At 40.2% G+C, this 24509-nt stretch overlaps 1 protein-coding gene across 1 annotated transcript; it reads right to left on the bottom strand.

Annotated features, from left to right (window-relative positions):
- Positions 1-12871: 12871 nt before the first annotated feature.
- Positions 12872-24231, bottom strand: LOC120019453 (solute carrier family 35 member F6-like). The gene is made up of 6 exons (XM_038962747.1): positions 24068-24231; positions 18172-18244; positions 17744-17915; positions 16833-17048; positions 14828-14938; positions 12872-13761 (listed from the first exon to the last, which is right to left on the bottom strand). The coding sequence occupies exons 1-6, from the start codon at positions 24142-24144 to the stop codon at positions 13286-13288; spliced, it is 1125 nt and encodes a 374-aa protein (XP_038818675.1). The 5' UTR covers positions 24145-24231; the 3' UTR covers positions 12872-13285.
- Between the last annotated feature and the right edge of the window lie 278 nt (positions 24232-24509).

Raw genomic sequence — 24509 nt, 5'->3', positions numbered from 1 at the left:
TAATACAACTAAGCCATGACATTTGATGGAAATATTGTCTTTCAGTTTCATGTAGGGGAAATGTAATCTAACAGCATGAACAACAGGATCACTGATCTGTATTGGATGTTCCAGATGCAGTTGGTTGATTGCGGCTCCCTGTGGTTTGCATTGAGGATATGCTGGCGTTTAACCTCTGGCCTCAATTAGGTTCTAAACTATTAGGGAGGACGTTTTGCTGGTAGCAGGCAGTGCCAGGTAGACAGGAACTCCAGCTGGTGGCCAGTGTTGGCATGACAGGAGACAGGTGAAACTGGACACCTGCACTGGCTTGGATATACATTTTTTAAAGGAGAAATTCAAGGGGACATTAAAGAGGAAGGACAAGTTATACATTTGGCAGATGTTTGTAATCTTTGTATCATAAATAACCATTATAGCAGAATCTTTAGTATACTGATGAATTTTGGTCAAAATGCAGAAATCCTGGGTCATTTCACCAACTCAGCAACCAACTAAAACTTTTGATTTCGCCTAATTTTAACATTCTGGCATAAAGAGCATATGTTCAACTTCATAAAAAAACGTTTTCCCATCTCAAGAGGTTAAAGAAATAAATTACTGTAGTAAGAGACTGCACATGTTTTGTAATGTGGGAAACCTAGAGAAAACTGGATCGCTGAAATATATTTTTTTCCCCCGACCCTCATGAACGCTTGAAAAAACATGTGACCCTCCCCTATACCCAAAATAATACTTAAAACATAAAGTGGATAGCAGAGAACATGCCTACCGTTTACCCTCACTCCTAGGACAGACCATAGCCGTAGATATGCAGTTTTAGAACCTGTTATTCGTTTTGTAAGCATTACATGGCAAAGTAGCCAGAAGATTGTGGATTTGCAGGTCACCGCGGACAAAGGGTCAAAATATACCCATTATAATAAAAGCACTGCATGAATTTCTCATCTTATTTGCGGTCCGAGAAAAAAATACCTTTTAATAAACGCATTTCATGGAAGTCTACGTGATTTTATATGACTGGGGACAAGCAGAATGTTTTTTCATACCACAATAGAGCATGACAATGAATGAGCGCATGCTGCAGCACCGGAGATGTTTTGATTTTTGTTTAAAAAAAAAGAATAGTCTAAGTTTGGAACAGTGCTAAAGTTGAGCCCAACAGAACCAGTTACAACTGAAATATCTTACCGTTAATGAATTCGTGAAAAAGCCATTAGTTGTTTATTAACATAGCATCCGCATATCATCAGGTAGACCTATATGCACTTGTAAAATAAAATCATTTGTGAAACTATCATTTTCTAATTGATTCTATTTTATTCCATGATATTGTTGTTACAAAATAGATGTGTTGACTGTGATTAGGGCAGGGGAATATAAGAGCATCTGCTAGGCTAAATTAACTAGGCATGCACAGCTCACCACATAATCCTCAAACCAAAGACTGGCCAAACACATTCAAAGGCACTGTATAGCCTAATAAGGCATTTTTCGTTTCATGATTATTTAATTCTAAGTCATTTTTTACAATTTAATTTTATACTACCTAAATGCTCAATTTATAGTCATGTTGTTGAAGTACTGTTGTTGATGTGTTGTTGAAAAGCTGAGCGCTCCTGCCAGCCTGTACTGTGTAACAAAGGCTCAGACCCTGCGGCAGAACGAATCAGTTCGACTGGCCTTTGATTTCTATAGGGTGGCACGTTTTTTCACAGGACCTCCTAAGTGTGATCGCACTCCTATGCGCATTTTCTTCAAACAGTTGCACATCAAAAATAACGTTTTAGTTTCTCAAAATCATTGTCACATGGTTAATCATAAAAATCTGAAGTAAAATGATAAAAATCTAAAAGTTAAAATTCAACAATGACCGAAAGCACTAGCCTCTGCCATGTGATCCATTGGCGGCTAAAGAAATGAGAGCATATAACCTATAACCCTCGTCAACTAAGTAAAATACATAAGCCTAAAGCCGACAAATACAAACAGTAGAAAATATCCTGAGGAAAAGTCCGGTTCTTTCAATCACATCCATCTATCTACTCAAACTGTCTGCCTCCTTTTCTATCTGACTTGACCGTAGCTAGTGCTACAGAAGTGCAACATCGTATCAAATCATCACTTGATCCGTCTGGACGCTGTAGCTAGCAAACGTGCAGCATTGTATCAACTAGCCTATTGAAGGCCCTCGGTTTCCTGCGCCAGTGAGCTCGGGACAGAAAGCTGTTTTTCATATTTTCCCCCACCTCTTCTTCTTGATGCAATATTTTAAATAAGACACATTATCTTCACACATATTTTAGACGCTTTTTACTGACAGCCGCAACTCAATCAGCTAGACCTAATGCCACGCGCAGACTGGTGATTTGAAACAATCCACAGGATTAAAAAAAAAATCCTCTGTGGCTAAATCCTGCTCTCTTGTGAAGTATTTTGAATGATTTCATTTAAACAGGAGTAATTATATATATAATTTTGGCGAAACATCCATTTACTTTAGAGCAATGCAGCATTCTAACAGTGCACTGTCACCCGCAAACTTTCCTTTCTAATTCGCAAGAGGCTGAGACCAGAGATCTGTAGCCTATAATGACGAGATGCTTATGTCTCCGTCTTTGTCCCAAAGGCGGGAAAACAGGCGACAAGCTTAAGTCAGTTAAGAACTAATTCTTATTTTCAATTACGGTGGGTTAACTGCCTACCAGGGGCAGAACGATAGATTTTTACCTTGTCAGTTTGGGGATTCGATTTTACAAGTCCAACGCTCTAACCACTAGGCTACCTGCCGCCCCAGGTAGCGGCAAATAGAGTAATCCTTCTCGTTTCGCCTCTTCCTCTCTGCCGAAACGATATCACCGGAGAAAGCAGCCGAGCGAGCGAAACGGCGCCTCTCTATTTGTAGCCCATGTACTGTCTGTATCGGATGCTGTCTGGCCAGAAATAGTATTGTCATGCCATACTCATTTGGTCCAGACAGCATCAGATACATGCTCTACACATACTGAAACAGAGGGGCGCTGTTTCGCTCACTCGGATGCGTTCATCTTTCTGTTGGCGCCATCTCGGTCAAATAAATGATAAATATTTCAATATTTTATTTGGACGGGCGAGGAGGTACGGTAGGGCGGGCCAGACCCCAAAGTCCCGCCCATAACGCTGGCCCTTCATTTCCCTTCCTTCTTGGCTACCTGGCTTGCTGCTGACTGATTTAGAGTTACTATGTTGTTTAATATCCTGTTAAATGTCTAACATCAATTGATAATGACATAATCACACATTAGGTTTCATCCCATGCTAAATATTTTTGTTGTCTCCTATGGGTTGTAGTGCAGCCTCTGAATATCATGGAGACAAATTAAAGATATGCCATATGCATCGGTCACTTCTTTCCACTGCATTTTATAGATTGTTTCTAGCATAAAGCAGTGCGGACTAAAGTGTAGTTATATACTGAATACAAATATAAATGCAACATGTAAAGTGTTGGTCCCATGTTTCATGAGCTGAATTAAAAGATACATACAAAAAGCTTATTTCTCTAAAAACGTTGTGCACAAATTTGTTTACATCCCTGTTAGTGAACATTTCTCCTTTGCCAAGATAATTCATCCACCTGACAGATGTGGCATATCAAGAAGCTGATTAAAGAACATGATCATTACACAGGTGCCAGAAACAAGCTATAAAATGCCACATTAAAATGTGAAGTTTTGCCACAAGCGGGCTGTCATGTGCCTTTTATTGAGGAGTGGCTTCCATGTGGCCACTCTACCATAAAGGCCTGAGTGCTGCAGAGATGGTTGTCCTTCTGGAAGGTTCTCCCATCTCCACAAAGGAACTCTTGAGCTCTGTCAGAATGACCATCGGGTTCATGGTCACCTCCCTGACCAAGGCCCTTCTCCCCCGATTGCTCAGTTTGGCCGGGCAGCCAGCTCTAGGAAGAGTCTTAGTGGTTCCAAACTTTTTCCATTTAAGAATGATGGAGGCCACTGTATTCTTGGGGATATTCAATGCTGCAGACATTTTTTGGTACAATTCCCCAGATTTGTGCCTTGCTTTGTCATTGTGGGGTATTGTGTGTAGATTGCTGAGAATTGTTTTTAAAAATAAAAAAAATTCAGAACAAGGCTGTAACGTAATTTTTTGGGGAAAAAGTCAAGGGGTCTGAATACTTTCAGAAGGCACTGATACAATTTCAAATCCCCCATATATGTTTTTGTAAATATATATATATTTACAAAAACATATATGGGGGATTTGAAATTATGCAGACAATTGCATTGATGGAAGCCACAATCTTTCTGCAATATTAAAGCTGATCTACCCCCTCTTCTTTTTTTAAAACACCTAATAGCCTAAAGTCAAATTAAAATGAAGACTGTTTAAATGAAATAGGCCTTCTTAAATAACCCTACTTTCAGCACCAATACGCTGTCCATCTCCACGGCTGCCACTTCATAGTCAGGGTTGGGTAGGTTACTTTCTAAATGTAATCCGTTACAGTTACTAGTTACCTGTCCAACATTGTAATCGATATCGTAACTTTTGGATTACCCAAACTCAGTAACGTAATCTGATTACATTCAGTTAATTTTATATTACTTTCCCCTTAAGAGGCATTAGAAGAAGACAACAATGTACAGTAAAAGTCCAAATTTGGACACACCTACTCATTCAAGGGTGTTTCTTTATTTTTACTATTTTCTACATTGTAGAATAATAGTGAAGACATCAAAACTATGAAATAACACATATGACCAAGGAGCTATTGAAATTTCAAAGTTTGAAAAATTCATGTAAAATGTGTGAGATGGAAATGGACAAACTAAAAGATGGGCAATGTGTAGGTCCACTGAGGGCACATTCGGAACCTTGTTTGAAGACAGTAGGTAACATGACCAAGGAGCTATTGAAATTTTGAAAAATACATGTAAAATCGAGTGAGATGAAAATGGACAAACTAAAAGATGTACAATATGTAGGCCCACTGAGTGTACATTCTGAACCTTGTTTGAAGTCAGTCGGTCACATGACCAAGGAGCTATTGAAATTTGAAAGTTTGAAAAATTAATGTAATATCGATTGAGATTAACATGGACAAACTAAAGGGTGTGCAATGTGTAGGTGTAAGGCCTGGGTGTCGGAGTGTGAAGTCAAAGCGCAGGAAACAGCAGGTGCAAATACAAATGTTCTTTAATGAACACGGACAAACTAGGCCACCCTACTAACACACTGGGTGTACTTCTTAACCAACCCCAGACACGGGGGAAACGAACACAGTCCAGTAAACACGTAGCACAAAACCAACACCACTACTTACAAACAAACAATCCCGCACAAAGAAACGTGCGGGCCGGCTGACTAATAAGCCCAACTAATTAACCCTAATACAAAACAGGTGAACCCAATAAACACATAGGGAGGGGGAGAAAAGGATCAGTGGCAGCTAATAGGCCGGTGACGACGACCGCCGAACGCCACCCGAACGGGAAGGAGAGCCTGCCTCGGTCGAAGTAGGCCCACTGTGACAGTACAGTAGGCCCACTGAGTGTACATTCTGAACCTTGATTGAAGTCAGCAGGTAACATGACCAAGGAGCTATTGAAATTTGAAAGTTTGAAAAATTCATGTAAAAACGTATGAGATGAACATGGACAAACTAAAGTTTAAAGTTTAAACTAAAGAGTTTAAGCAGTACTGCAAAAAATTTCACTAACAGAGTGCATCAAACACGATTTAGAGCTTGTTTAAGGAAAAGTGTTTTTTTTTCAATTTCATGCTTGAAACTTGCTGAAATTGGTTCCTATCATCTAGTTTAAGCAGTACTGCAAAAAATTTCACTAACAGAGTGCATCAAACACGATTTAGAGCTTGTTTAAGGAAAAGTTTTTTTTTTTCAATTTCATGCTTGAAACTTGCTGAAATTGGTTCCTATCATCGAGTTTAAGCAGTACTGCAAAAAATTTCACTAACAGAGTGCATCAAACACGATTTAGAGCTTGTTTAAGGAAAAGTGTTTTTTTTTCCAATTTCATGCTTGAAACTTGCTGAAATTGGTTCCTATCATCGAGTTTAAGCAGTACTGCAAAAAAATTCACTAACAGAGTGCATTAAACACGATTTAGAGCTTGTTTAAGGAAAAGTGTGCAATGTGTAGGTGCACTGAGTGCACATTCTAAACCTTGTTTGAAGACAGTAGGTAACATGACCAAGGAGCTATTGAAATTTTGAGAAATATATGTAAAATCGAGTGAGATGAAAATGGACAAACTAAAAGATGTGCAATATGTAGGCCCACTGAGTGTACATTCTGAACCTTGTTTGAAGTCAGTCGGTCACATGATCAAGGAGTTGTTGAAATTTGAACGTTTGAAAAATTCATGTAAAATCGTGTGAGATGAAAATGAACAAACCACAGGGTGTGCAATATAGAAGGGTAGTCAGTGGACATTCTGAACCTTGTTTGAGTCAAGTAGGTCATATGACCAAGGAGCTATTAAAATTTGAATGTTAAAAAGTTTGTGCTTTTTTTACGCTCCCTAACTTATTCAACTTGGAATACAAAATGCTGCTCACATTTCCACATGTTTATTAGTTTTGGAAAGCGAATTAATGTCCACATCTTGAAAATAAGACATGTGCAATGTTGAGCGCAATTTTTCCAACATCATGACACTTATTTGGAGTCTGTGGCTCAAGTGGTTTGAAAGCTATTGAGGTTTGAAAGTGCAAATATCCATTAAATATCCAACTTGAAACAGTCCTCGGTGTCTCTGACTTGTGGTTAGACTCGCTCAGGTGGAACAAACTTAACAAAACAGCCACACGACAACATTGGTTTTCGTGGTAAATGTGAAAGAAAAAAACTGTTTTGATAATAGTTTTCATACACATACCTTGTCCATAATGTAGAGGCCTATGGGATTGCCATTGAAGAGGTAAAGAAGGAGGGTGGTACATGTGATTTGCATAACATACCATTACCAATTGACATACCTTTGTATGCCTCCTTGTCTGTATACCTACAGACACAGGAACAAAAGTGAGCAGTTCAGTCATCTGCACCCAATATAGCTAGCCTTCAACATATTCTTATAGCATACATATTCTCACCTCTTTGTTGATTGATATCCATTGAATTGTGTCCATTTTCTGTTTTAGAAAGATTTGCACAAATATGAAAAGATAGATGGTATCATCATAAAACAATATAAATTTACGTCATATAAGGGACAAACCATACCTTAAATTGAGGAAAGCGTTTACATTTGTCAGTTAAGTGCCTGCACCTGCTATCCTTTCAAATTGAAATCCAAATGTTTCAGTTGGGCAGTTAGGTTCCTGCAAGAACCCCCACCAACTAAGGAGGTTTCTTGATGAACCCCACTTCCTATGGGGTTCTTGGAATAACCTTTTGCGGGCAATTTTCAGTGCCAAGAACCCTGAGGTTCTTCGAACCCTTGTTGAACCCCTATTTTTTTTTTAGAGAATATAGGCTACCTGGCCTGCGTGCAAATGTAGGCCTATAAATATGCCCATTTGGGGATATGATAGTATTTCTGATTGGCTTAATGCACCACCACTAATGACCTGTGGAGCTTCTCAAAGTAGTTTTATTCACCTCAAACAGCAAGCAAACAAACTGTTTTTACATCCATTGAGAATTACAATAGTTCCTCAATGTATTTGAAAAATCTTTCCATCTCTCTCCCTTTCAATGACCTTTCAAAGGGAAAGGGAAAAATGTCATGCCCAGATCCAACTGAAACGTCATAAAATCGGCCTACCTGATTACTTTGTATCAGTGCTTGACTGACTGAAATAGGTACCAGTACTCATTTTGGGTGCTGATACTGTTTATATTTAGTAGCAGGAGCTCCACAATACTTTTGAGCTAATATTCTATAAGAGGACAGGAGCTCACGCAGTAGAACATTTGAGGTAATGGTACTCAGCTCTGGTGAGCTCCTGCAAAAGTCAAGCGCTACTTCTTATCCATTGAGCAAATAGCCAACAGCTGTGTCTGTCCTGAGCTCACTGGCGCAGGAAACTCTAAGGGCCCAGAATATTTTATACAATGATACAATGAAGTTCGCTACCACAAGCTTTAGGGCCGGACCCAAGTTAAAACCTCTTCGGGCTTGAGGGCAGTATTTTCACATCCGGATGAAAAGCGTGCCCAAAGTAAACTGCCTGCTACTCAGGCCCGGAAGCAAGGATATGCATATAATTGGTAGATTTAGATGGAAAACACTCTAAAGTTTCTAAAACTGTTTGAATAATGTCTGTGAGTATAACAGAACTGATATGGCAGGCGAAAACCTGAGAAAAATCCATCCAGGAAAAAAATTATTGAGGTCACTCTCTTTTCAATGGGTTTTCTAAGGGGATCTAGATTTCTGTGGCACTTGCTTGCAGTTCCTATCGCTTCCACTGGATGTGAACAGTCTTTAGAAATTGGTTGATGTTTTTCCTTTGAGAAATTAAGAAGTAGGGCAGTTCAGAACGAGGGTCAAGTGAAGTGTACTGTTTGTTAGAGGCGCGTGACCTGAAAGCACGCTCCACTTTGTTTTTATCCGCTATTGAAAGCAGTTTATCCCGTCTTAAATTTTATCGATTATTTACGTAAAAAAATACCTAAAGTTGTATTAGGAAAGTTGTTTGAAATGTTTGGAACAAGTTTACAGGTAACTTATTAGATATTTTGTAGTCATGTTGCACGAGTTGGAACTGGTGTTTTTCTGGATCAAACGCGCCAAATAAATTGACATTTTGGAGATATAACGACAAAATTAATCGAACAAAATAACCATTTGCGATGTTTATGGGACATATTGGAGTGCCAACAAAAGAAGATCTTCAAAGGTAAGGAATTAATTATATTGTTATTTCTGCGTTTTGTCGCGCCTGGCGGATTGAAATATGAATGTCATGTGTTTGGTGGGGTGCTATCCTCAGATAATCACATGGTTTGCTTTCGCTGTGAAATCTGACACGTTGGCTGGATTAACAACAAGTGTAGCTTTAATTTGGTGTATTGCATGTGTGATTTCATGAAAGTTTAATATTTATAGTGAAAGTTTTTAATATTTCACCGGATGTTGTCGAGGGGTTCCGCTAGCGGAACGTCTAGCCGTAACAAGTTAGTTGATTCAACGTTTCAAGTTCATGCAGACATGCCATGTGTAACCAATGTTATTTATAGTATACTTATTTTTATCAAGATAATTTCTACCTGCTAACTGCAATGTTTTTATTTGTTGGCTTTATGTAAGCTATTTTTACATAGTTGGCAATGGCAATAGAAGTTACTTTTTAAGTTTGTATCATTTTCATTTAGATATAATTTTGATTAACCACATGACAAAGACTTTATTATAAATGAAATAAAACTTTCACAAAAATGTGCATATGAAAACCACAACTGGCACGCAGATCAGTAGAAAAGGTAAGATAAATTGGCATTCCACATGAGAAAGGTTGCCAACTCCTCGTGTAGCCTATTAACGGCAACTTCAGGAGAGTAATGGAAGAATCTGCGACAGCCAGCAGCAGCGGGAGGAGAATAGTTTGGTCAGGTTATGCCTTTTTTCTTTCTGGTTATCTAGATCTGGCACCTTCTTGAGTCTTATTTCATCAAACCCCAAACTTTAAGCATCAGACAAGCTCAATGCATATAGTTGATTTTATTAAAACACATCTATATGTCTATATATGAAAAAATACACATTTAATAATGTAGACCAATCGAACAGACTGCTTTCGGTCGACCAACATTTTTTTTTGTCAGGGACAGCCCTAATCCAAACTCAACCCAAATTTACCACAGGCATTATGATCGGGTTGCGAGCAGCTGCACTCCCAATTGATGATCACTTGTGTGCTGCCAGCTGAGGGCAGGATTGAAACAAACCTAACCAACCTTTATTTACATTGTGATGCAGTCACAACCACAAGTCTCACAAAACTGTTTTGGACGAGACTGACTTTACGACCGAAATTATCCTATTTACACTTTGTAGTTATTTTGACAGTAGAATAAATGTGTTTAACTTATATTGATGCCAAGTTCGTTTTGAGGGGTAGTTGCTCCTAAAAACATTTCTAGCCTGTCCATCTATTGGTAACAGGGTAGACGTGTTACTGTATGCTGGATCGCTCAGTTTTCTGCCACAAAACACCAGAAAATTGTCAAAAAGAGTAGAACCAGCGCACCTGCTTTTACTCGATGATTACTAGATGTTGAATGTTTCTTTTGAAGAAAATATATAAAAAGCAATCATTTCACCATATTGAAATGAGTTCAGTTCAGGTAACAGAGTTGACCTTAAAATGAGGGACAGATGTAAATGTCACTAATCACATGAAATAAATACATCTTCAGAAATGACTGTCAAAGCAACAAAATAACTAACACTTTAAAATGATGGAACTTGGATACAGTATGGGATACAATCTTCCTAGAAGTGACCCTGGGTTGATGGAGGGACATGTCAAAATGCTACATTTTGGCACAATTTACTTCAAACAAAGGGACACAAAAAAAGGCATTATTTTCATGGAACGACCCTCCTATTTCATCTCTAAGTATAATACAGCACAGAACTCAAGTGCTAATAACATTCGCAAATTTTTTTCTCATTATTATTGATTTATAAAAACATTTAACTGGAGCCAAGTTCAATACATCCAGTCAACATTGTTCACATGGCACTTTAAAATCCCAAGCAAATGTACGTCCTAATCAAAAGGTGCAACATAAGTCTTACAAAAACCTACATAGGAATCTTGGTCCTGAGAACAGTTTCCATTCACTTACTGAGAGCTTGGTAGGCTGTTCAACTAACAAACTTAATCTATGGCTTAGCCTTAGGGGTAGCGCCAGCAATATTCACCCACGCTATCCATTGATAGAAAACTATGTACCAAGAAGCATGGGTTAGTAATAGACTTTATAACCCTTTTTTTTTTTTACATTTGATAATGTGTCAGTCAATGAATATATCCAGAACAATTGCAATTGTTTGATAATAAAACAGGGGAAAACGTCACAGGTAAAATCATGCAGGAAATATTGAATCACAGATCCCAAAGCACACTTATGGTAGTGCAATGGACTTGACACTCACACACTATCAGTCATTATGCAACAAGTCTTCAGTGGGGAACATTTCAGCTAACTTTTAATTTGTGGTTTAAATTCAAAGTCCTAAAAATGTACTAAAAGTCCAATGGCTGACATAGTATTTATGTTATGTCACTAGTGACACATTAGTAAAATGTACAGTGCAACAATGAAAAACATTTGAAAAAGCATGGAACCAACAGCCCACTGGTGTCATATGCAATATATTGTCCAAGTTACTACATGTCCATGATTTCACACCAGGGGAAATCAGAAATAAGAGGTCAGTACAAATGGCTGAACACAAGCCCATCCAGGGCTGAACACAAGCCCATTTTCCCAGTTGAAAAACAGCGGTGAGAGCCACCAAACCAAATGACACTGGCCAAGACCAAAACATTGAAATTAAATCAACTCAAAAACGAGTGTATTACCATATCCCAGAATCCAATATTAGTTAAGTGTAAGAAACCACAGTAAACCCATATATACAGTGCCTTGCAAAAGTATTCATCCCCCTTGGCGTTGTCCCTATTTTATTTTATTACAACCTGTAATTTAAATGGATTTTTATTTGGATTTCATGTAATGGACATACAAAATATTCCAAATTAGTGAAGTAAAAAAAAAAAAAAAAATGTTTAAAAAAATTATATATATTAAAAATACATTTTTAAAAAGTGGTGCGTGCATATGTATTCACCCCCTTTGCTATGAAGCCCCTAAATAAGATCTGGTGCAACCAATTACCTTCAGAAGTCACATAATTAGTTAAATAAAGTCCACCTGTGTGCAATCTAAGTGTCACATGATCTCAGTGTATATATACACCTGTTCTGAAAGGCCCCAGAGTCTGCAACACCACTAAGCAAGGGGCACCACCAAGCAAGCGGCACCATGAAGACCAAGGAGCTCTTCAAACAGGTCAGGGACAAAGTTGTGGAAAGTACAGATCAGGGTTGTGTTATAAAAAAGTATCTGAAACTTTGGACATCCCACGGAGCACCATTAAATCCATTATTAAAAATGGAAAGAATATAGCACCACAACAAACCTGCCAAGAGAGGGCCGCCCACCAAAACTCACAGACCAGGCAAGGAGGGTATTAATCAGAGAGGCAACAAAGAGACCAAAGATAACCCTGAAGGAGCTGCAAAGCTCCACAGCGAAGATTGGAGTATCTGCCCATAGGACCACTTTAAGCCGTACACTCCACAGAACTGGGCTTTACGGAAGAGTGTCCAGAAAAAAAGCCATTGCTTAGAGAAAAAAAAACTGTTTCAGTCTTCCAGAGATTTGAGACTGGGACGGAGGTTCACCTTCCAGCAGGACAATGACCCTAAGCATACTGCTAAAGCAACACTTGAGTGGTTTAAGGGGAAACATTTAAATGTCTTGGAATGGCCTAGTCATAGCACAGACATCAATACAATTGAGAATCTGTGGTATCACTTAAAGATTGCTGTACACCAGTGGAACCCATCCAACTTGAAGGAGCTGGAGCAGTTTTACCTTGAAGAATGGGCAAAAATCCCAGTGGCTAGATGTGCCAAGCTTATAGAGACATACCCCAAAAGACTTGCTGCAAAAGGTGGCTCTACAAAGTATTGACTTTGGGGGGGGTGAATAGTTATGTTCGCTCAAGTTCTGTTTTTTGTCTTATTTCTTGTTTGTTTCCCAAAAAATATTTAGCATCTTCAAAGGGGTAGGCATGTTGTGTAATTCAAATGATACAACCCCTCCCCCAAATCTATTTTAATTCCAGGTTGTAAGGCAACAAAATAGGAAAAATGCCAAGGGGGGATGAATACTTTTGCAAGCCACTGTATCAATGACCACAGTAGCGCACTCTATCAAACGATGTTATGTTATGGTTAACCTTTTGGGGATTTATAAAATGCCTGCCACCACTGACACATTTAACCGATGCTGCAACAAGCCTTGAGGGCTAGTCCAAGATCCTATCAATATATGTCACCTGGAATTTACAACCAGGAGTTTACAACAGTTTTAAAGATATTGTCATGTGCAGTTATCTGAGAAATGTGTTGTCTTTATGTCACACACGCATGGTGTGGAGTACGACAGGGTTATGTTATCTACATGTCATACACACACACACTTTCAGCATGTTGCGAGGTCATCATATCAGGTCAGTTAGCCCTCTTCCTGCACCCTTCCCTCGTCCAGCAATCTCGTCCTCTCCACTGGGTTGACTTCCTCCTCCTCCACGCTGGCGCAGCACAGAATCCTTGCTAGCAGGGGGCGGTGAAGCCCATTATACAGTGCCGCACCCACCAACAGCACAATGAAACCCAACACCTGTAACCCATGGAACTGCTCCCAGCCCAGAGCCAGACTGACCACCCAGATGACCACAGTGCGCAGGCTGTCCAGCACCATGCGCGTGGTGGCACTGATCTCCTTGGTGACAGAGATGCCAGCAAAGTTGAAGAAGGCGATGGACACCGTATTACCGAGCAATGCCAGGATGATCATGGGATTGTGGCTGATCTGGCAGAAGGCGTCCAGCGCGTCCTCAAGGACATGGCGGGGGTTGTTGCTGAAGCTGCCCACCGGGATGTAGAAGAAGGGGACGAGGAGGAGCGAGAGGATGAAGAAGCCAAAGAACCCTGGAGAATGGAGAAGAAGGGTGGAAATTAATGGAGGCAGGGTGAATTACTAAGGGAGCGGTCGGAATGTACACAATTGTTACCTGGAGGAAAATGGAGGGTCGTGCTTTTTCAATTTCAGTTAGGGTGAGGGTTTAGTATTGTTTTATTTCGTCCCTTGGGAGGGTCATGTAATTTATAATCGATTAAATGTCATATTGCTCAGTGTTTGAGAATGTGTTGGTTATTATATCTCGATGTGTGCCCAATGCTGCCCCTCATCCCTGATTCTCTGCTGGGCGCGCAATATCAAGTGCGCCTAGTGTTGCCTCAATCAAATGATCAATAGCCTATACTATAAACTTTAGGCCTAGGCTATATGAAGAGCATGCTCAGAGAAGGACAGGGCAATAATATATTTCTAAGAAAATGTACTTCCTCAGTTTTTGCACTGCTGGGATGGTGTATATGAAACTAGGCTACACTGATTACACACTGCAATGGATAGACGTTCCCAATCATGAGCCCTGGCCTGCCCTGCTCTTGCTAATGTAAAGCCTTTTTTGCTGCCTAACCAATGGCTGTGCTGTGTACAGTGGCTCTTCGCCATGTAATGCTTACAAAATGAGTTTCTGCATATCTAAGCTTCTGGTCTGTCCATTATGTTGTAATTATTATTTTGGGTATAGGAGATGGGGACTTGTTTTTTTCCCAAGAGTTCAGGGAGAGCCAATATATTTTACTGAATGGAGGGCCATAAAAAAACAAATTCTCCAGAGGTCTGATTTTCTCCAGGTATCTCGCATTATAAATAATGTACAGTACGTAATGATCTACAAACATTAGCACCATCTCGAGTACGAAATGGTGACAGACATTTTTTTCTGTTGAAATAAATTAACAGAAATGGTGAAATAGGTTATTAAGTACTACCTACACATCTGATTATTATGCTTGTTTTTCTTAAGATTGTACAGCTTTGGGAGTGAAGCTTACAAACACCATTGTTACATTCTGTATATGGAGTTATACATTAACCAAATGCACACAGCCGTCTTATGTATATAGTACGTTCACTGTACCGTACCTTCAGTGCCCACTGCCCGTAAAGGATGAACATCATGCTTGTAGACAAACTTCTCCTCCAGAACCATCTGGACAGCAGCAATGACCTGGGCCATGATGATCAGAAGGTCACCTTAGGGTTAGAAGAGATGGGTAAGGCCTTTGCACGGCAGTTCCTCATTGGACATTTATTTTAGTAAGATGTTGCTGGTGTGGGAAAACCAGTCTCTGTAGAAGCAAAATCTAAATAATTAAAAATCAATAGACTCCAACTCAGACGTTGGCCCTGTTTGAATACCATTCAAATGTATCCTTCCCATTTTCCTTCAGGTAATCACTGATCAGATGTGACTGGACTGGTGAAATAACTGCTCTGTTAAGCTTGCTTTCAACTATCCAATCATAAGTTAGATCCGTAATTAATTAAAGTGAGGAAGAAGGGAAAGATATATTTTAAGACAGTGGTTGGTAAACACTGTTCTAAGAGTATTCGAACAGGGCCTTACCTTTGTCACTAAGTGCCCACTCATTATCCTCTTAACAATGAGTATGTTTACATGCACAGTAATAATTTAAGATTAAACTGATTATGGCAGTAGGCAGAGTAGGGCTGACACCATTTAGTTGACTGGTCGATTGTTTGCTCAAGATTTGTTTTTAGTCGAGCAGCGGCAAATATATATATATATATATAAAAAAAACGTTACGGCACACGAGACGCCTGTCTATGTGGACCAATCTATTGCGGAGGCCACGGGGATGGCACACCGGTATCACCATTAGTACATTTACCATAATTTCAAATCTACAATGTTTGTTTGGTTATGGTAATTTCTGTTAATGCATTCAATATATTATTAGTCTTACCGTTGTCATTGTAGGAGTGGACACGTTGTTTGCGGAGCGCACAACCAAGGCTACACTTGTGAGGAAAAAGTTTCAGTTTATTTTATTCCATTTATGAGTTGTCAATTTATTTATTGTCTTTTGTTTGGAGCGCTCCTGTCAATCTTGAGTAAGGACACGCACCTGATTACGCATGGACCTGGGCCTAGACTACCTGGCCTGCACACAAATGTAGGCTTATAAATGTGCCCATTTGGCAATCTGATACTATTTCTGATTGTCTTAACTCACCATCACCGCGGAGTCATTTTTTCTTCGCCTCAAAAAGCAAGTCAACTAAGTCTATTTTTACATTAATTGAGAATGACAATAGTTCCTCAACGTAGCCTATTTGAAAAGACTTTCCAGCTCTCCCTTTTGATAACCACTCAGCATGAAGAGGGAAAAAAATGGTATGTTCTGATCCGGTAGAAATGTCATAAAAAAAGGTCTACCTGATTACTTCTTATATCTTGTGCAAATAGCCTACAGCTGTGTCTGTCTGTCCGGAGCAGGAAACTCTAAGGGCCCAGAATATTTTATACAATGTTGCAAGTTTGCTAGCATGAGCTTCAGACCGGACCCAAGTTAATACAATGTTCAAGTTCCTTACAGACAGGCCATGCATAGCCAATGTGATTTATAGGATATTTTATACCTGTGGGCTGCAATGTTTTTATTTGTTGGCTTGATGTAGGCAATTTTTTACATGTATTTGATCTGCGTACAACCCACGCAAGCTTCCTTCTTTTGCAGAAGTATATTGAGTTTGGAAAAACTGGATGTATTCATCTTAGAAATAGTTTTCACATACAAACTTCATATGTCCGAACTCAGACTCAAATAGGCTTCACAAAAATAACATGTTCGCTGTGGTAGAATGTTTATTTTGATTGGTGATTTTCTGCATTTATCGAAGTCCCATCAGGTAGCCTGATTTCCGATGTGTCCATGTAAACAGGATTAAGGAAATTGTTCTTCTTGCAAAGCATGTAAACATTTAAAATCAAACTATTATATTAATCTAACTATTCACAATAATTGTATTATTGTGTGAATGTAACCATACTCATTGTGTTCTAACAGTCCTACCCTTGCTACTACAAGTATCCCCTTCCAACCCACCATTCTCTCTACCTTACCAGTGATGACCTCGCTAAGTTTGTGAGAGTCGTCCTTGTGTCCGCTCATGAAGTCAGCCAGGCCCACCACTATCAGGCCCAGGATGGTGATGAGGATGCCTGTCCACTGACTGGCTACCAGGCGGCGCCCTAGGAAGGCCACCGACAGCAGGCCTGTGAAGATGACCACTGCCCCGCGCAACATCTGGAAGCTGGAGGCACTCGTCATGTTCAGAGCTGGGGAAGAGAGTCACAGAGGGTCACAGACAGAGCTTGGTTCAAATAGGGCGGCAGGTATCCTAGCGGTTAATAGTGCTGTGCCAGTAACCGAAACATTGCTGGTTCAAATCCCTGAGCCAACTTGGTGAAAGGCACTTAACACTAATTGCTCCTGTAAGTTGCTCTGGACAAGAGTGTCTGCTAAATGACTAAAATGTAAATAGGATTTCTTGTTTCAATATGTCTGCCCGGAGTGGCAAATGGGCAGCAGTTGCACTTTGGGACTATTCAATTGGTTCAACTGGCAATTAGTTCCAGGCAAAAGAAAGCAAATACTATTTGAACCCAGGTCTGCAGGCAGTCAGCACAAACTTTCACTATGACAATCTAGAGTTCTCAGATATTGTGTTACAGTTCCTTAATAAAATGGAAGATACATCACAGGAACTTCAAGTTCAATGGAAAAACGTGTTTGTAATTGTGTCTCTGACCATAATGTTAGATAATTTTGAATTCCTTGCAGTTTTTGAAAAATACTTTTGAAGAATAGAACTTGGAAGCCCTTTTTGATGTGAATTGTCACATTCAAATATTTTATGTAAGGTGCAAGGGAGTTAAATGGCGGCTCAAGCAACGAGCAACATGCCCAGAAACTCTGGAGCCCACTGCAATATCAAATGAAGATAAATATCCCGGATGTCGGGGTCACGTACCAACATACATGATGGAGGTAGCAGTCATGTCACAGAGGGCAGGGAAAAGGAAGAGGAGGGGGTTGAAGCTCTGGCCCGTGTTCATCTTGGGCTCTGGTCTCCGTCTATCGTGACAAAGCAGCATGTGGAAGACAGCCAGACAACTGAGCTCCCCCAGGAACATCCCTACGGCCTAGAGAGCGGAGGCAGAGGGGTAGAAGGAGAGAGAGAGGGGAAGAAGAGGGGTAGAAGGAGAGAGAGAGGCAGAGGGGTAGAAGGAGAGAGAGAGGCAGAGGGGTAGAAGGAGAGAGAGAGGGGGCAGGAGTGACAGACACTGAGCAAGAAAAAATAACAATGACACATTTAATCCATTCAAAATGTTGATAAAGACAAGTGATTGATTTAGGTCTTAGCTTACACACTATGTATTTTTATTTGAAAGACTGTACCTGTACAAATGGGTGGGCGAATGCATGTTCAGGGGAGTCTTTACAACCCTTTGCGGAGAACATGTCAGCCCATCTGGGGGAGAAGAGAATGTTGATTAAGTTTGCTCAAGAATGTCACACCAGGTCTCCCGAGTGGCGCTTGAGGTGTCACTACAGCCCCAGGTTCGATCCCAGGCTGTATCACAGCCGACCTTGACTGGGAGACCCATGAGGCGGCGCACAATTGGCCCAGCATCGTTCGGGTTAGGGGAGGGTTTAACCGGCCGGGATTTCCTTGTCCCATCTCGCTGTAGCGACTCCTTGCGGCGGGCCGGGTGCCTGCAAGGTGACCTGGCCAGTTGGACAGTGTTTCCACCAACACATTGGTGTGGCTGGCTTTCGGGTTATGTGAGCAATGTGTCAAGAAGCAATGAGTCAAGAAACCTTGGAAGGGTTGTGTTTCAGAGGACGCAAGGCTCTCGACCTTCACCTCTCCCGAGTCCATATGGGAGTTGCAGCGATGGAACAAGACAGTAACTACCAATGAATTTGCTGTTTGTTTTGATTGTGTTTCAGATTAATTTCAATTGGGTACAAAATAATGGCAAATAATGTAGCGTCATTTTGGAGTCACTTTTATTGTAAATGAAAATAGGATATGTTTATAAATACTTCTACATTAATGTGGATGCTCCCATGATTACGGATAGTCCTGAATGAATCGGCAATAATGATGAGTGAAAAAGCTACAGACACACAAATATCATACATACATACAGTGCATTCGGAAAGTATTCAGACCCCTTGACTTTTTCCACATTTTGTTACGTTACAAAAGTATTCTAAAATTGATTAAATTATAATTTTTCCTCATCAATCTAAAACACAATACCCCATAATGACAAAGCGAAAACAGGTTAATATATTTTTTTTCAAATGTATAACAAATATTTAAAAAACTGATTTACATAGGTATTCAGACCCTTTGCTATGAGACTCGAAATTGAGCTCAGGTGCATCCTGTTTCCATTGATCATCCTTGAGATGTTTCTATAACTTGATTGGAGTCCACCTGTGGTAAATTCAATTGATTGGACATGTTTTGGAAAGGCACACACCTGTCTATATAAGATCGCACAGTTGACAGTGCATGGCAGAGCAAAAACCAAGCCATGAGGTAGAAAGAAAGAGCTCAGAGACAGGATTGGGTCATGGCACAGATCTGGGGAAGGGTACCAAAACATATCTGCAGCATTGAAGGACCCAAAGAACACAGTTGCCATCATTCTTAAATGGAAGAAGTTTGGAACCACCAAGACTCTTCCTAGAGTTGGCCGCCTGGCCAAACTGAGCAATCGGGGGAGAAGGGCCTTGGTGAGGGAGGTGACCAAGTACCCAATGGTCACTCTGACAGAGCTCCAGAGTTCCTCTATGGAGATGGGAGAACCTTCCAGAATGACAACCATCTCTGGAGCACTCCACCAAATCAGGCCTTTATGGTAGAATGGTCAGACGGAAGCCACTCCTCAGTAAAAGGCACATGACAGCCCACTTGGAGTTTGCCTAAAGGCCTCTCAGACCATGAGAAACAAAATTCTCTGGTCTGATGAAACCAAGATTGAACTCTTTGGCCTGAATGCCAAGCGTCACGTCTGGAGGAAACCTGGCACCATCTCTACGGTGAAGCATGGTGATGGCAGCATCATGCTGTGGGGATGTTTTTCAGCGGCAGGGACTGGGAGACTGGTCAGGATTGAGAGAAAGATGAACGGAGCGAAGTACAGAGAGATCCTTGATGAAAACTTGCTCCAGAGTGCTCAGGACCTCAGCGAAGGTTCACCTTCCAACAGGACAACGACCCTAAGCACACAGCCAAGACCTGAAAATAGCTGTGCAGCGACGCTCCCCTTCCAACCTGACAGAGCTTGAGAGGATCTGCAGAGAAGTGCAGAAGTGCAGGAAATACAGGTGTGCCAAGCTTGTAGCGTCATACCCAAGAAGACTCAAATCAGTAATTGCTGTCAAAGGTGCTTCAACAAAGTACTGAGTAAAGGGTCTGAATACTTATGTAATTATTTCTAATAAATTTGCAAAAATGTCTAAAATCCTGTTTTTGCTTTGTCATTATTGTCACCCCCTGATCTGTTTCACCTGTCCTTGTGCTTGTCTCCACCCCCTCCAGGTGTCGTTTTCTGTCTGTCTGTGCCAGTTTGTCTTGTTAGGTCAAGCCTACCAGTGTTTTGTGTCTCAGCTCCTGCTTTTTCCAGTTTCTCTTTTCTCGCCCGCCTGGTTTTGACCCTTGCCTGTCCTGACTCCGAACCCGCCTGCCTGACCACTCTGCCTGACCCTGACTGCTGTCCTGTACCTTTGCTCCTACTCTGGATTATCGACCCCTGCCTGCCTTGACCTGTCGTTTGCCTGCCCCTGTGGTTACAATAAACATTGTTACTTCACACAGTCTGCACTTGGGTCTTACCTTGATCCCTGATAATTATGGGGTATTGTGTGTAGATTGATGAGGAAAAAACATAATTTAATCAATTTTAGAATAAGGCTGTAATTTAAGAAAATGTGGAAAAAGTCAAGGGATCTGAATTCTTTCCGAATGCACTGTACATACAGAAATCTTGACTTTTCACATTTTGTTTCGTTACAGCCTTATTCTAAAATGGATCAAATTGTTTTCCTCCCCTCATCAATCTACACACAATACCTCAATGATGAAGCAAAAACAGTTGGATTTTTTTATAGCTATTTTATAAAAAATAAACTGACACAAGTATGCAGACCTTTTACTCAGTACTTTGTTGAAGCACAGGGTAGGCTGTCATTGTAAATAATAATTTGTTCTTAACTGACTTGCCTAGTTAAGTAAAAAGGTATGAAAAAAAATGGAAATAACATTTAGAAAAATTGCACTTGATATGCGTTTAAAGGCTATGGATGAGAAAGTTAACTTAACATTTCCAAATGTGTGTCAGTTGCATGCTGCTTTGTGATCTATTAACAGCAAGGGTTCCATTAAATAGGCTCAATATTTTTTACTGATGCATTTAGCAATATTCAATTCATACGCACAAAAGCATTCACTGTGAAAGTTGATGAGCTATATATGAATGGCCTACATGCAGCCTATGTGCAGCACTTAGCTCAATAAATCAGTTATTGCTTTCTTGTGCCAACCGCGAGCAACACCGGTCTAACTCAGACATTCCTCTCGAAACACAGGGATGTCGATTCACATGGGACTAGCAGAGGGCCATGGAGTTTGCCAAAAAAACAGTAGGTTATTCTGTCTGTAATTGTTACTCTCCTGCCACGTAGAAATGACTGACATAGCAGATTTGGACGCGACTAAAAATACAGATGTGGTGTTTTGTGCTCGTGCACATAATTACATTACCCGACCTCCCCCAGTAAAACTAATCCCATTCGAATAGGGCACAATAGGGCATATCATATCAGACAGCAAAATTGATGCAGAAGACATGACAAATAAACTTGAAACGGGGGAATGTTTACTCGTTGCTCAGGAGGTAAAGGGAAAGTCAGATGTGTGGAATACATTTGTCTTGCTGTGGAAAATACTGGAGATCAATAAAAAGGTGAGGAGCAAGCTCTAGGTGCATATTATGTGCGCCAAACAGGTGCTGTATAGATTACAATATCATTTCTCTGACCATTTGGAACAATGTAAAGACTAAATCAATTCTAAGCATACTAGAGAGTTCGTTTTTTTTAAGCCTTTATTACAGCAAAGACTAAAAACAGTCGCATTCATTTGCGAATGCAATTTCCAAAATGGAACGGTTTATTTATTGATTGAAGCAAATTATTCAAGGCTCACTTTGTTTTATTTTAAAACTAAAATGCTTGATTGCATTTCAAATCATGAATGACTCGAATGCTGTATGATGACATTAACAAATTAATGATTGATTCAGTAGCCTATATAAGTATTGAAATATAGGCCTAAGTAAGTTACAGTATTAAGACTAAACAGGATGTGCTTTTAGGCCTAAAGCTCAGTGGTGGTTATACGAGGCTGCTATACTAAGCCTACTAATGATAATTACATTATTTATAATAATAATAATAACAATAAGATCAAGAAAAAGGAGCGTGTTAATAAATATAATTTTTCGGACAATTTGGAACAGCCTAATAAACAAATCATTGTGTTTTGCCAGATGTCTAGCCTGCATTTTCCGTACTTGACGCCCAAGTGCTTAGCTTTCAAATAGCTAAAAGCGAGCTAGTTGGAGAGTGTGTGTGTGTGTACTTTCGTTTGTACCACCGCATGGTAAAACAACGCACGAGTTGAAAATATTGAACGCATGCGGTACACAGAATGCACCACAGCCTAGTGCGGTACCCCCAACATTGCGTTACTGACTGCTCCATTGACAATGAATGACTTCCGCCGGAATGCAATGAGTTTGATGCATCGGGTGGACATGAGGCGTCAGTCTCGTCTCTGCTCCACACACACCGAACAGATTCCGACACGCTGTTTTGAGTTTTTATGCAACTTGATGAATTTATTTATTGTTATTATTAATTCATTAATTAATATTTTTTTTTTTAAATAATTATTATGTCCCCCCCACTTCTAAAAGCAAAGTTGCGCCCCTGCAGAAACTGAACATAGAGCTCACAGAAAAATGGAATTCAAATGATTTTATAGATGCTGTTTAAAAATAAAAAAATACCCAACATTTCAGTTAATCGGTCAGCACTAGCACCTATTGGCTTTTATAGTCCAATAGGCCTAACCAGTAGAGGCATGACTGGCATGTGAGTGTTCTCCTTGCTGATTCAATAGAAGGAATGTAGTAGTCACAGTGCCACACAAAGTGATGATGCCGCCTTTTCCCTCACACATCAGCAGATTGAGCTCCATATCACAAATATGCCCGATTGAGTCACTGGTTTATTAACAAAATGTAGCTCTTGATCTGAAGACATTTGACATTCACACACTGCCAAGTCTTAACACAGTTGGTCAAATCCACTCAAAGGGTCTTCGCAAATTACCCCTAAAAGAAATGTAAAAAATTCTACACAAGAAGCAACTGTTCTCAGCTCAAGATAACATTCTCCTCAGTGAAGCGCAGACAGTGAAGGGTTTGGTTTCAGGTGACTGCTCTGGTAAGAAGTCCCAAAAAGTGGATGAAACTTGATCTCTCTATTTGCTACATTGACTCATTTCACTGAGCAAGAGCAACCATGTGTAACATACAGTATCCATACTGAGGGACTTTTGCCAGACTAGACCACATCTTTGACAAAATGTTAAAAGTTGATCAGGTGTCATTTCCACATGACATAAAAAAGCAGAGTAGCAGAACTACGACCTGTAACCCCAATCCACATCCTATTTTGCATGACATCAAAATAAGTTAAACTGCTGTAATTTACAGAAGTCAATTTAGAGTCTTGTCTGTTTTGTGGCACAAAGCCAGTGATTTGCTGAGGCAACAGTGTCCTGCATTTCATGACATGACAAGACATGAATCAACAGTGACGCAAGGCAAACGTGAAAGGTTTCCTTGTGTCTGGCATTTTGTCTAATGTCTAGCAATTTCACAATTTCAAATGTAATCATACATTACATTGACACCTGTAATTAAACTTACAGAATATCATTATCAACCGTGCTTGATTGTATGAAAATGTATTTATTTACAAAGACGGTGGAAATATATACCTTTCCCAAATGAAAGATACCATGAATCGCCAATTTAGACAACTGTTGATACAAATATATTGAGGAACAACTCTGTTTACCAGGAACAGTGCAATAAACATGAAAAACAGCCCGAATCGTGATGGTCTAACACGCATTACATTAGACGTTGGCTACATTGTATACACGGTGACATCAATGGACAACATAACTGAAGCGTTCACTTACTTTGCCGATAGCGTGTTGATAGAGCCGGTTGTGAGCATAAGACCCGCAAGAAAGAGTTGATACTTTGTCCAAGCCATGTTGGACGTGCGAGGATATAATATACAATTACTAGAAACTTTGTTTCAAACCCAGCAAGATGTTTACCAGCAACCGTGTGCACTCTATCTGCCTACAGAAATTCAATCACATGACTTTGAGTGTGTCAGCTGACTGACTGCGCACAAGCAGTGAAAGGATGGTTTCTGGCTCGTGGGGCATTTAGTCCCTGAATGATGCCTGAAAGGCAACCCTGTCTCCTACGGAGTAGGTTACTTTTTGAAGACACGGACTGCTTCTGTATGTGTACACAGTTTAATACAACGTAATAAAAGGACATTCAAGCCCCTCCTATGTCACTACTCAGCATTAACAGTACGCCACATCTCCCTTTCTGAAGAACAAA

The sequence above is a fragment of the Salvelinus namaycush genome, chromosome 24 (assembly GCF_016432855.1).
Source record: "Salvelinus namaycush isolate Seneca chromosome 24, SaNama_1.0, whole genome shotgun sequence".
Lineage (NCBI taxonomy): Eukaryota > Metazoa > Chordata > Actinopteri > Salmoniformes > Salmonidae > Salvelinus > Salvelinus namaycush.
The sequence above is the reverse complement of the archived record's forward strand: the minus strand, read 5'-3'. Positions and strand labels throughout refer to the sequence as shown.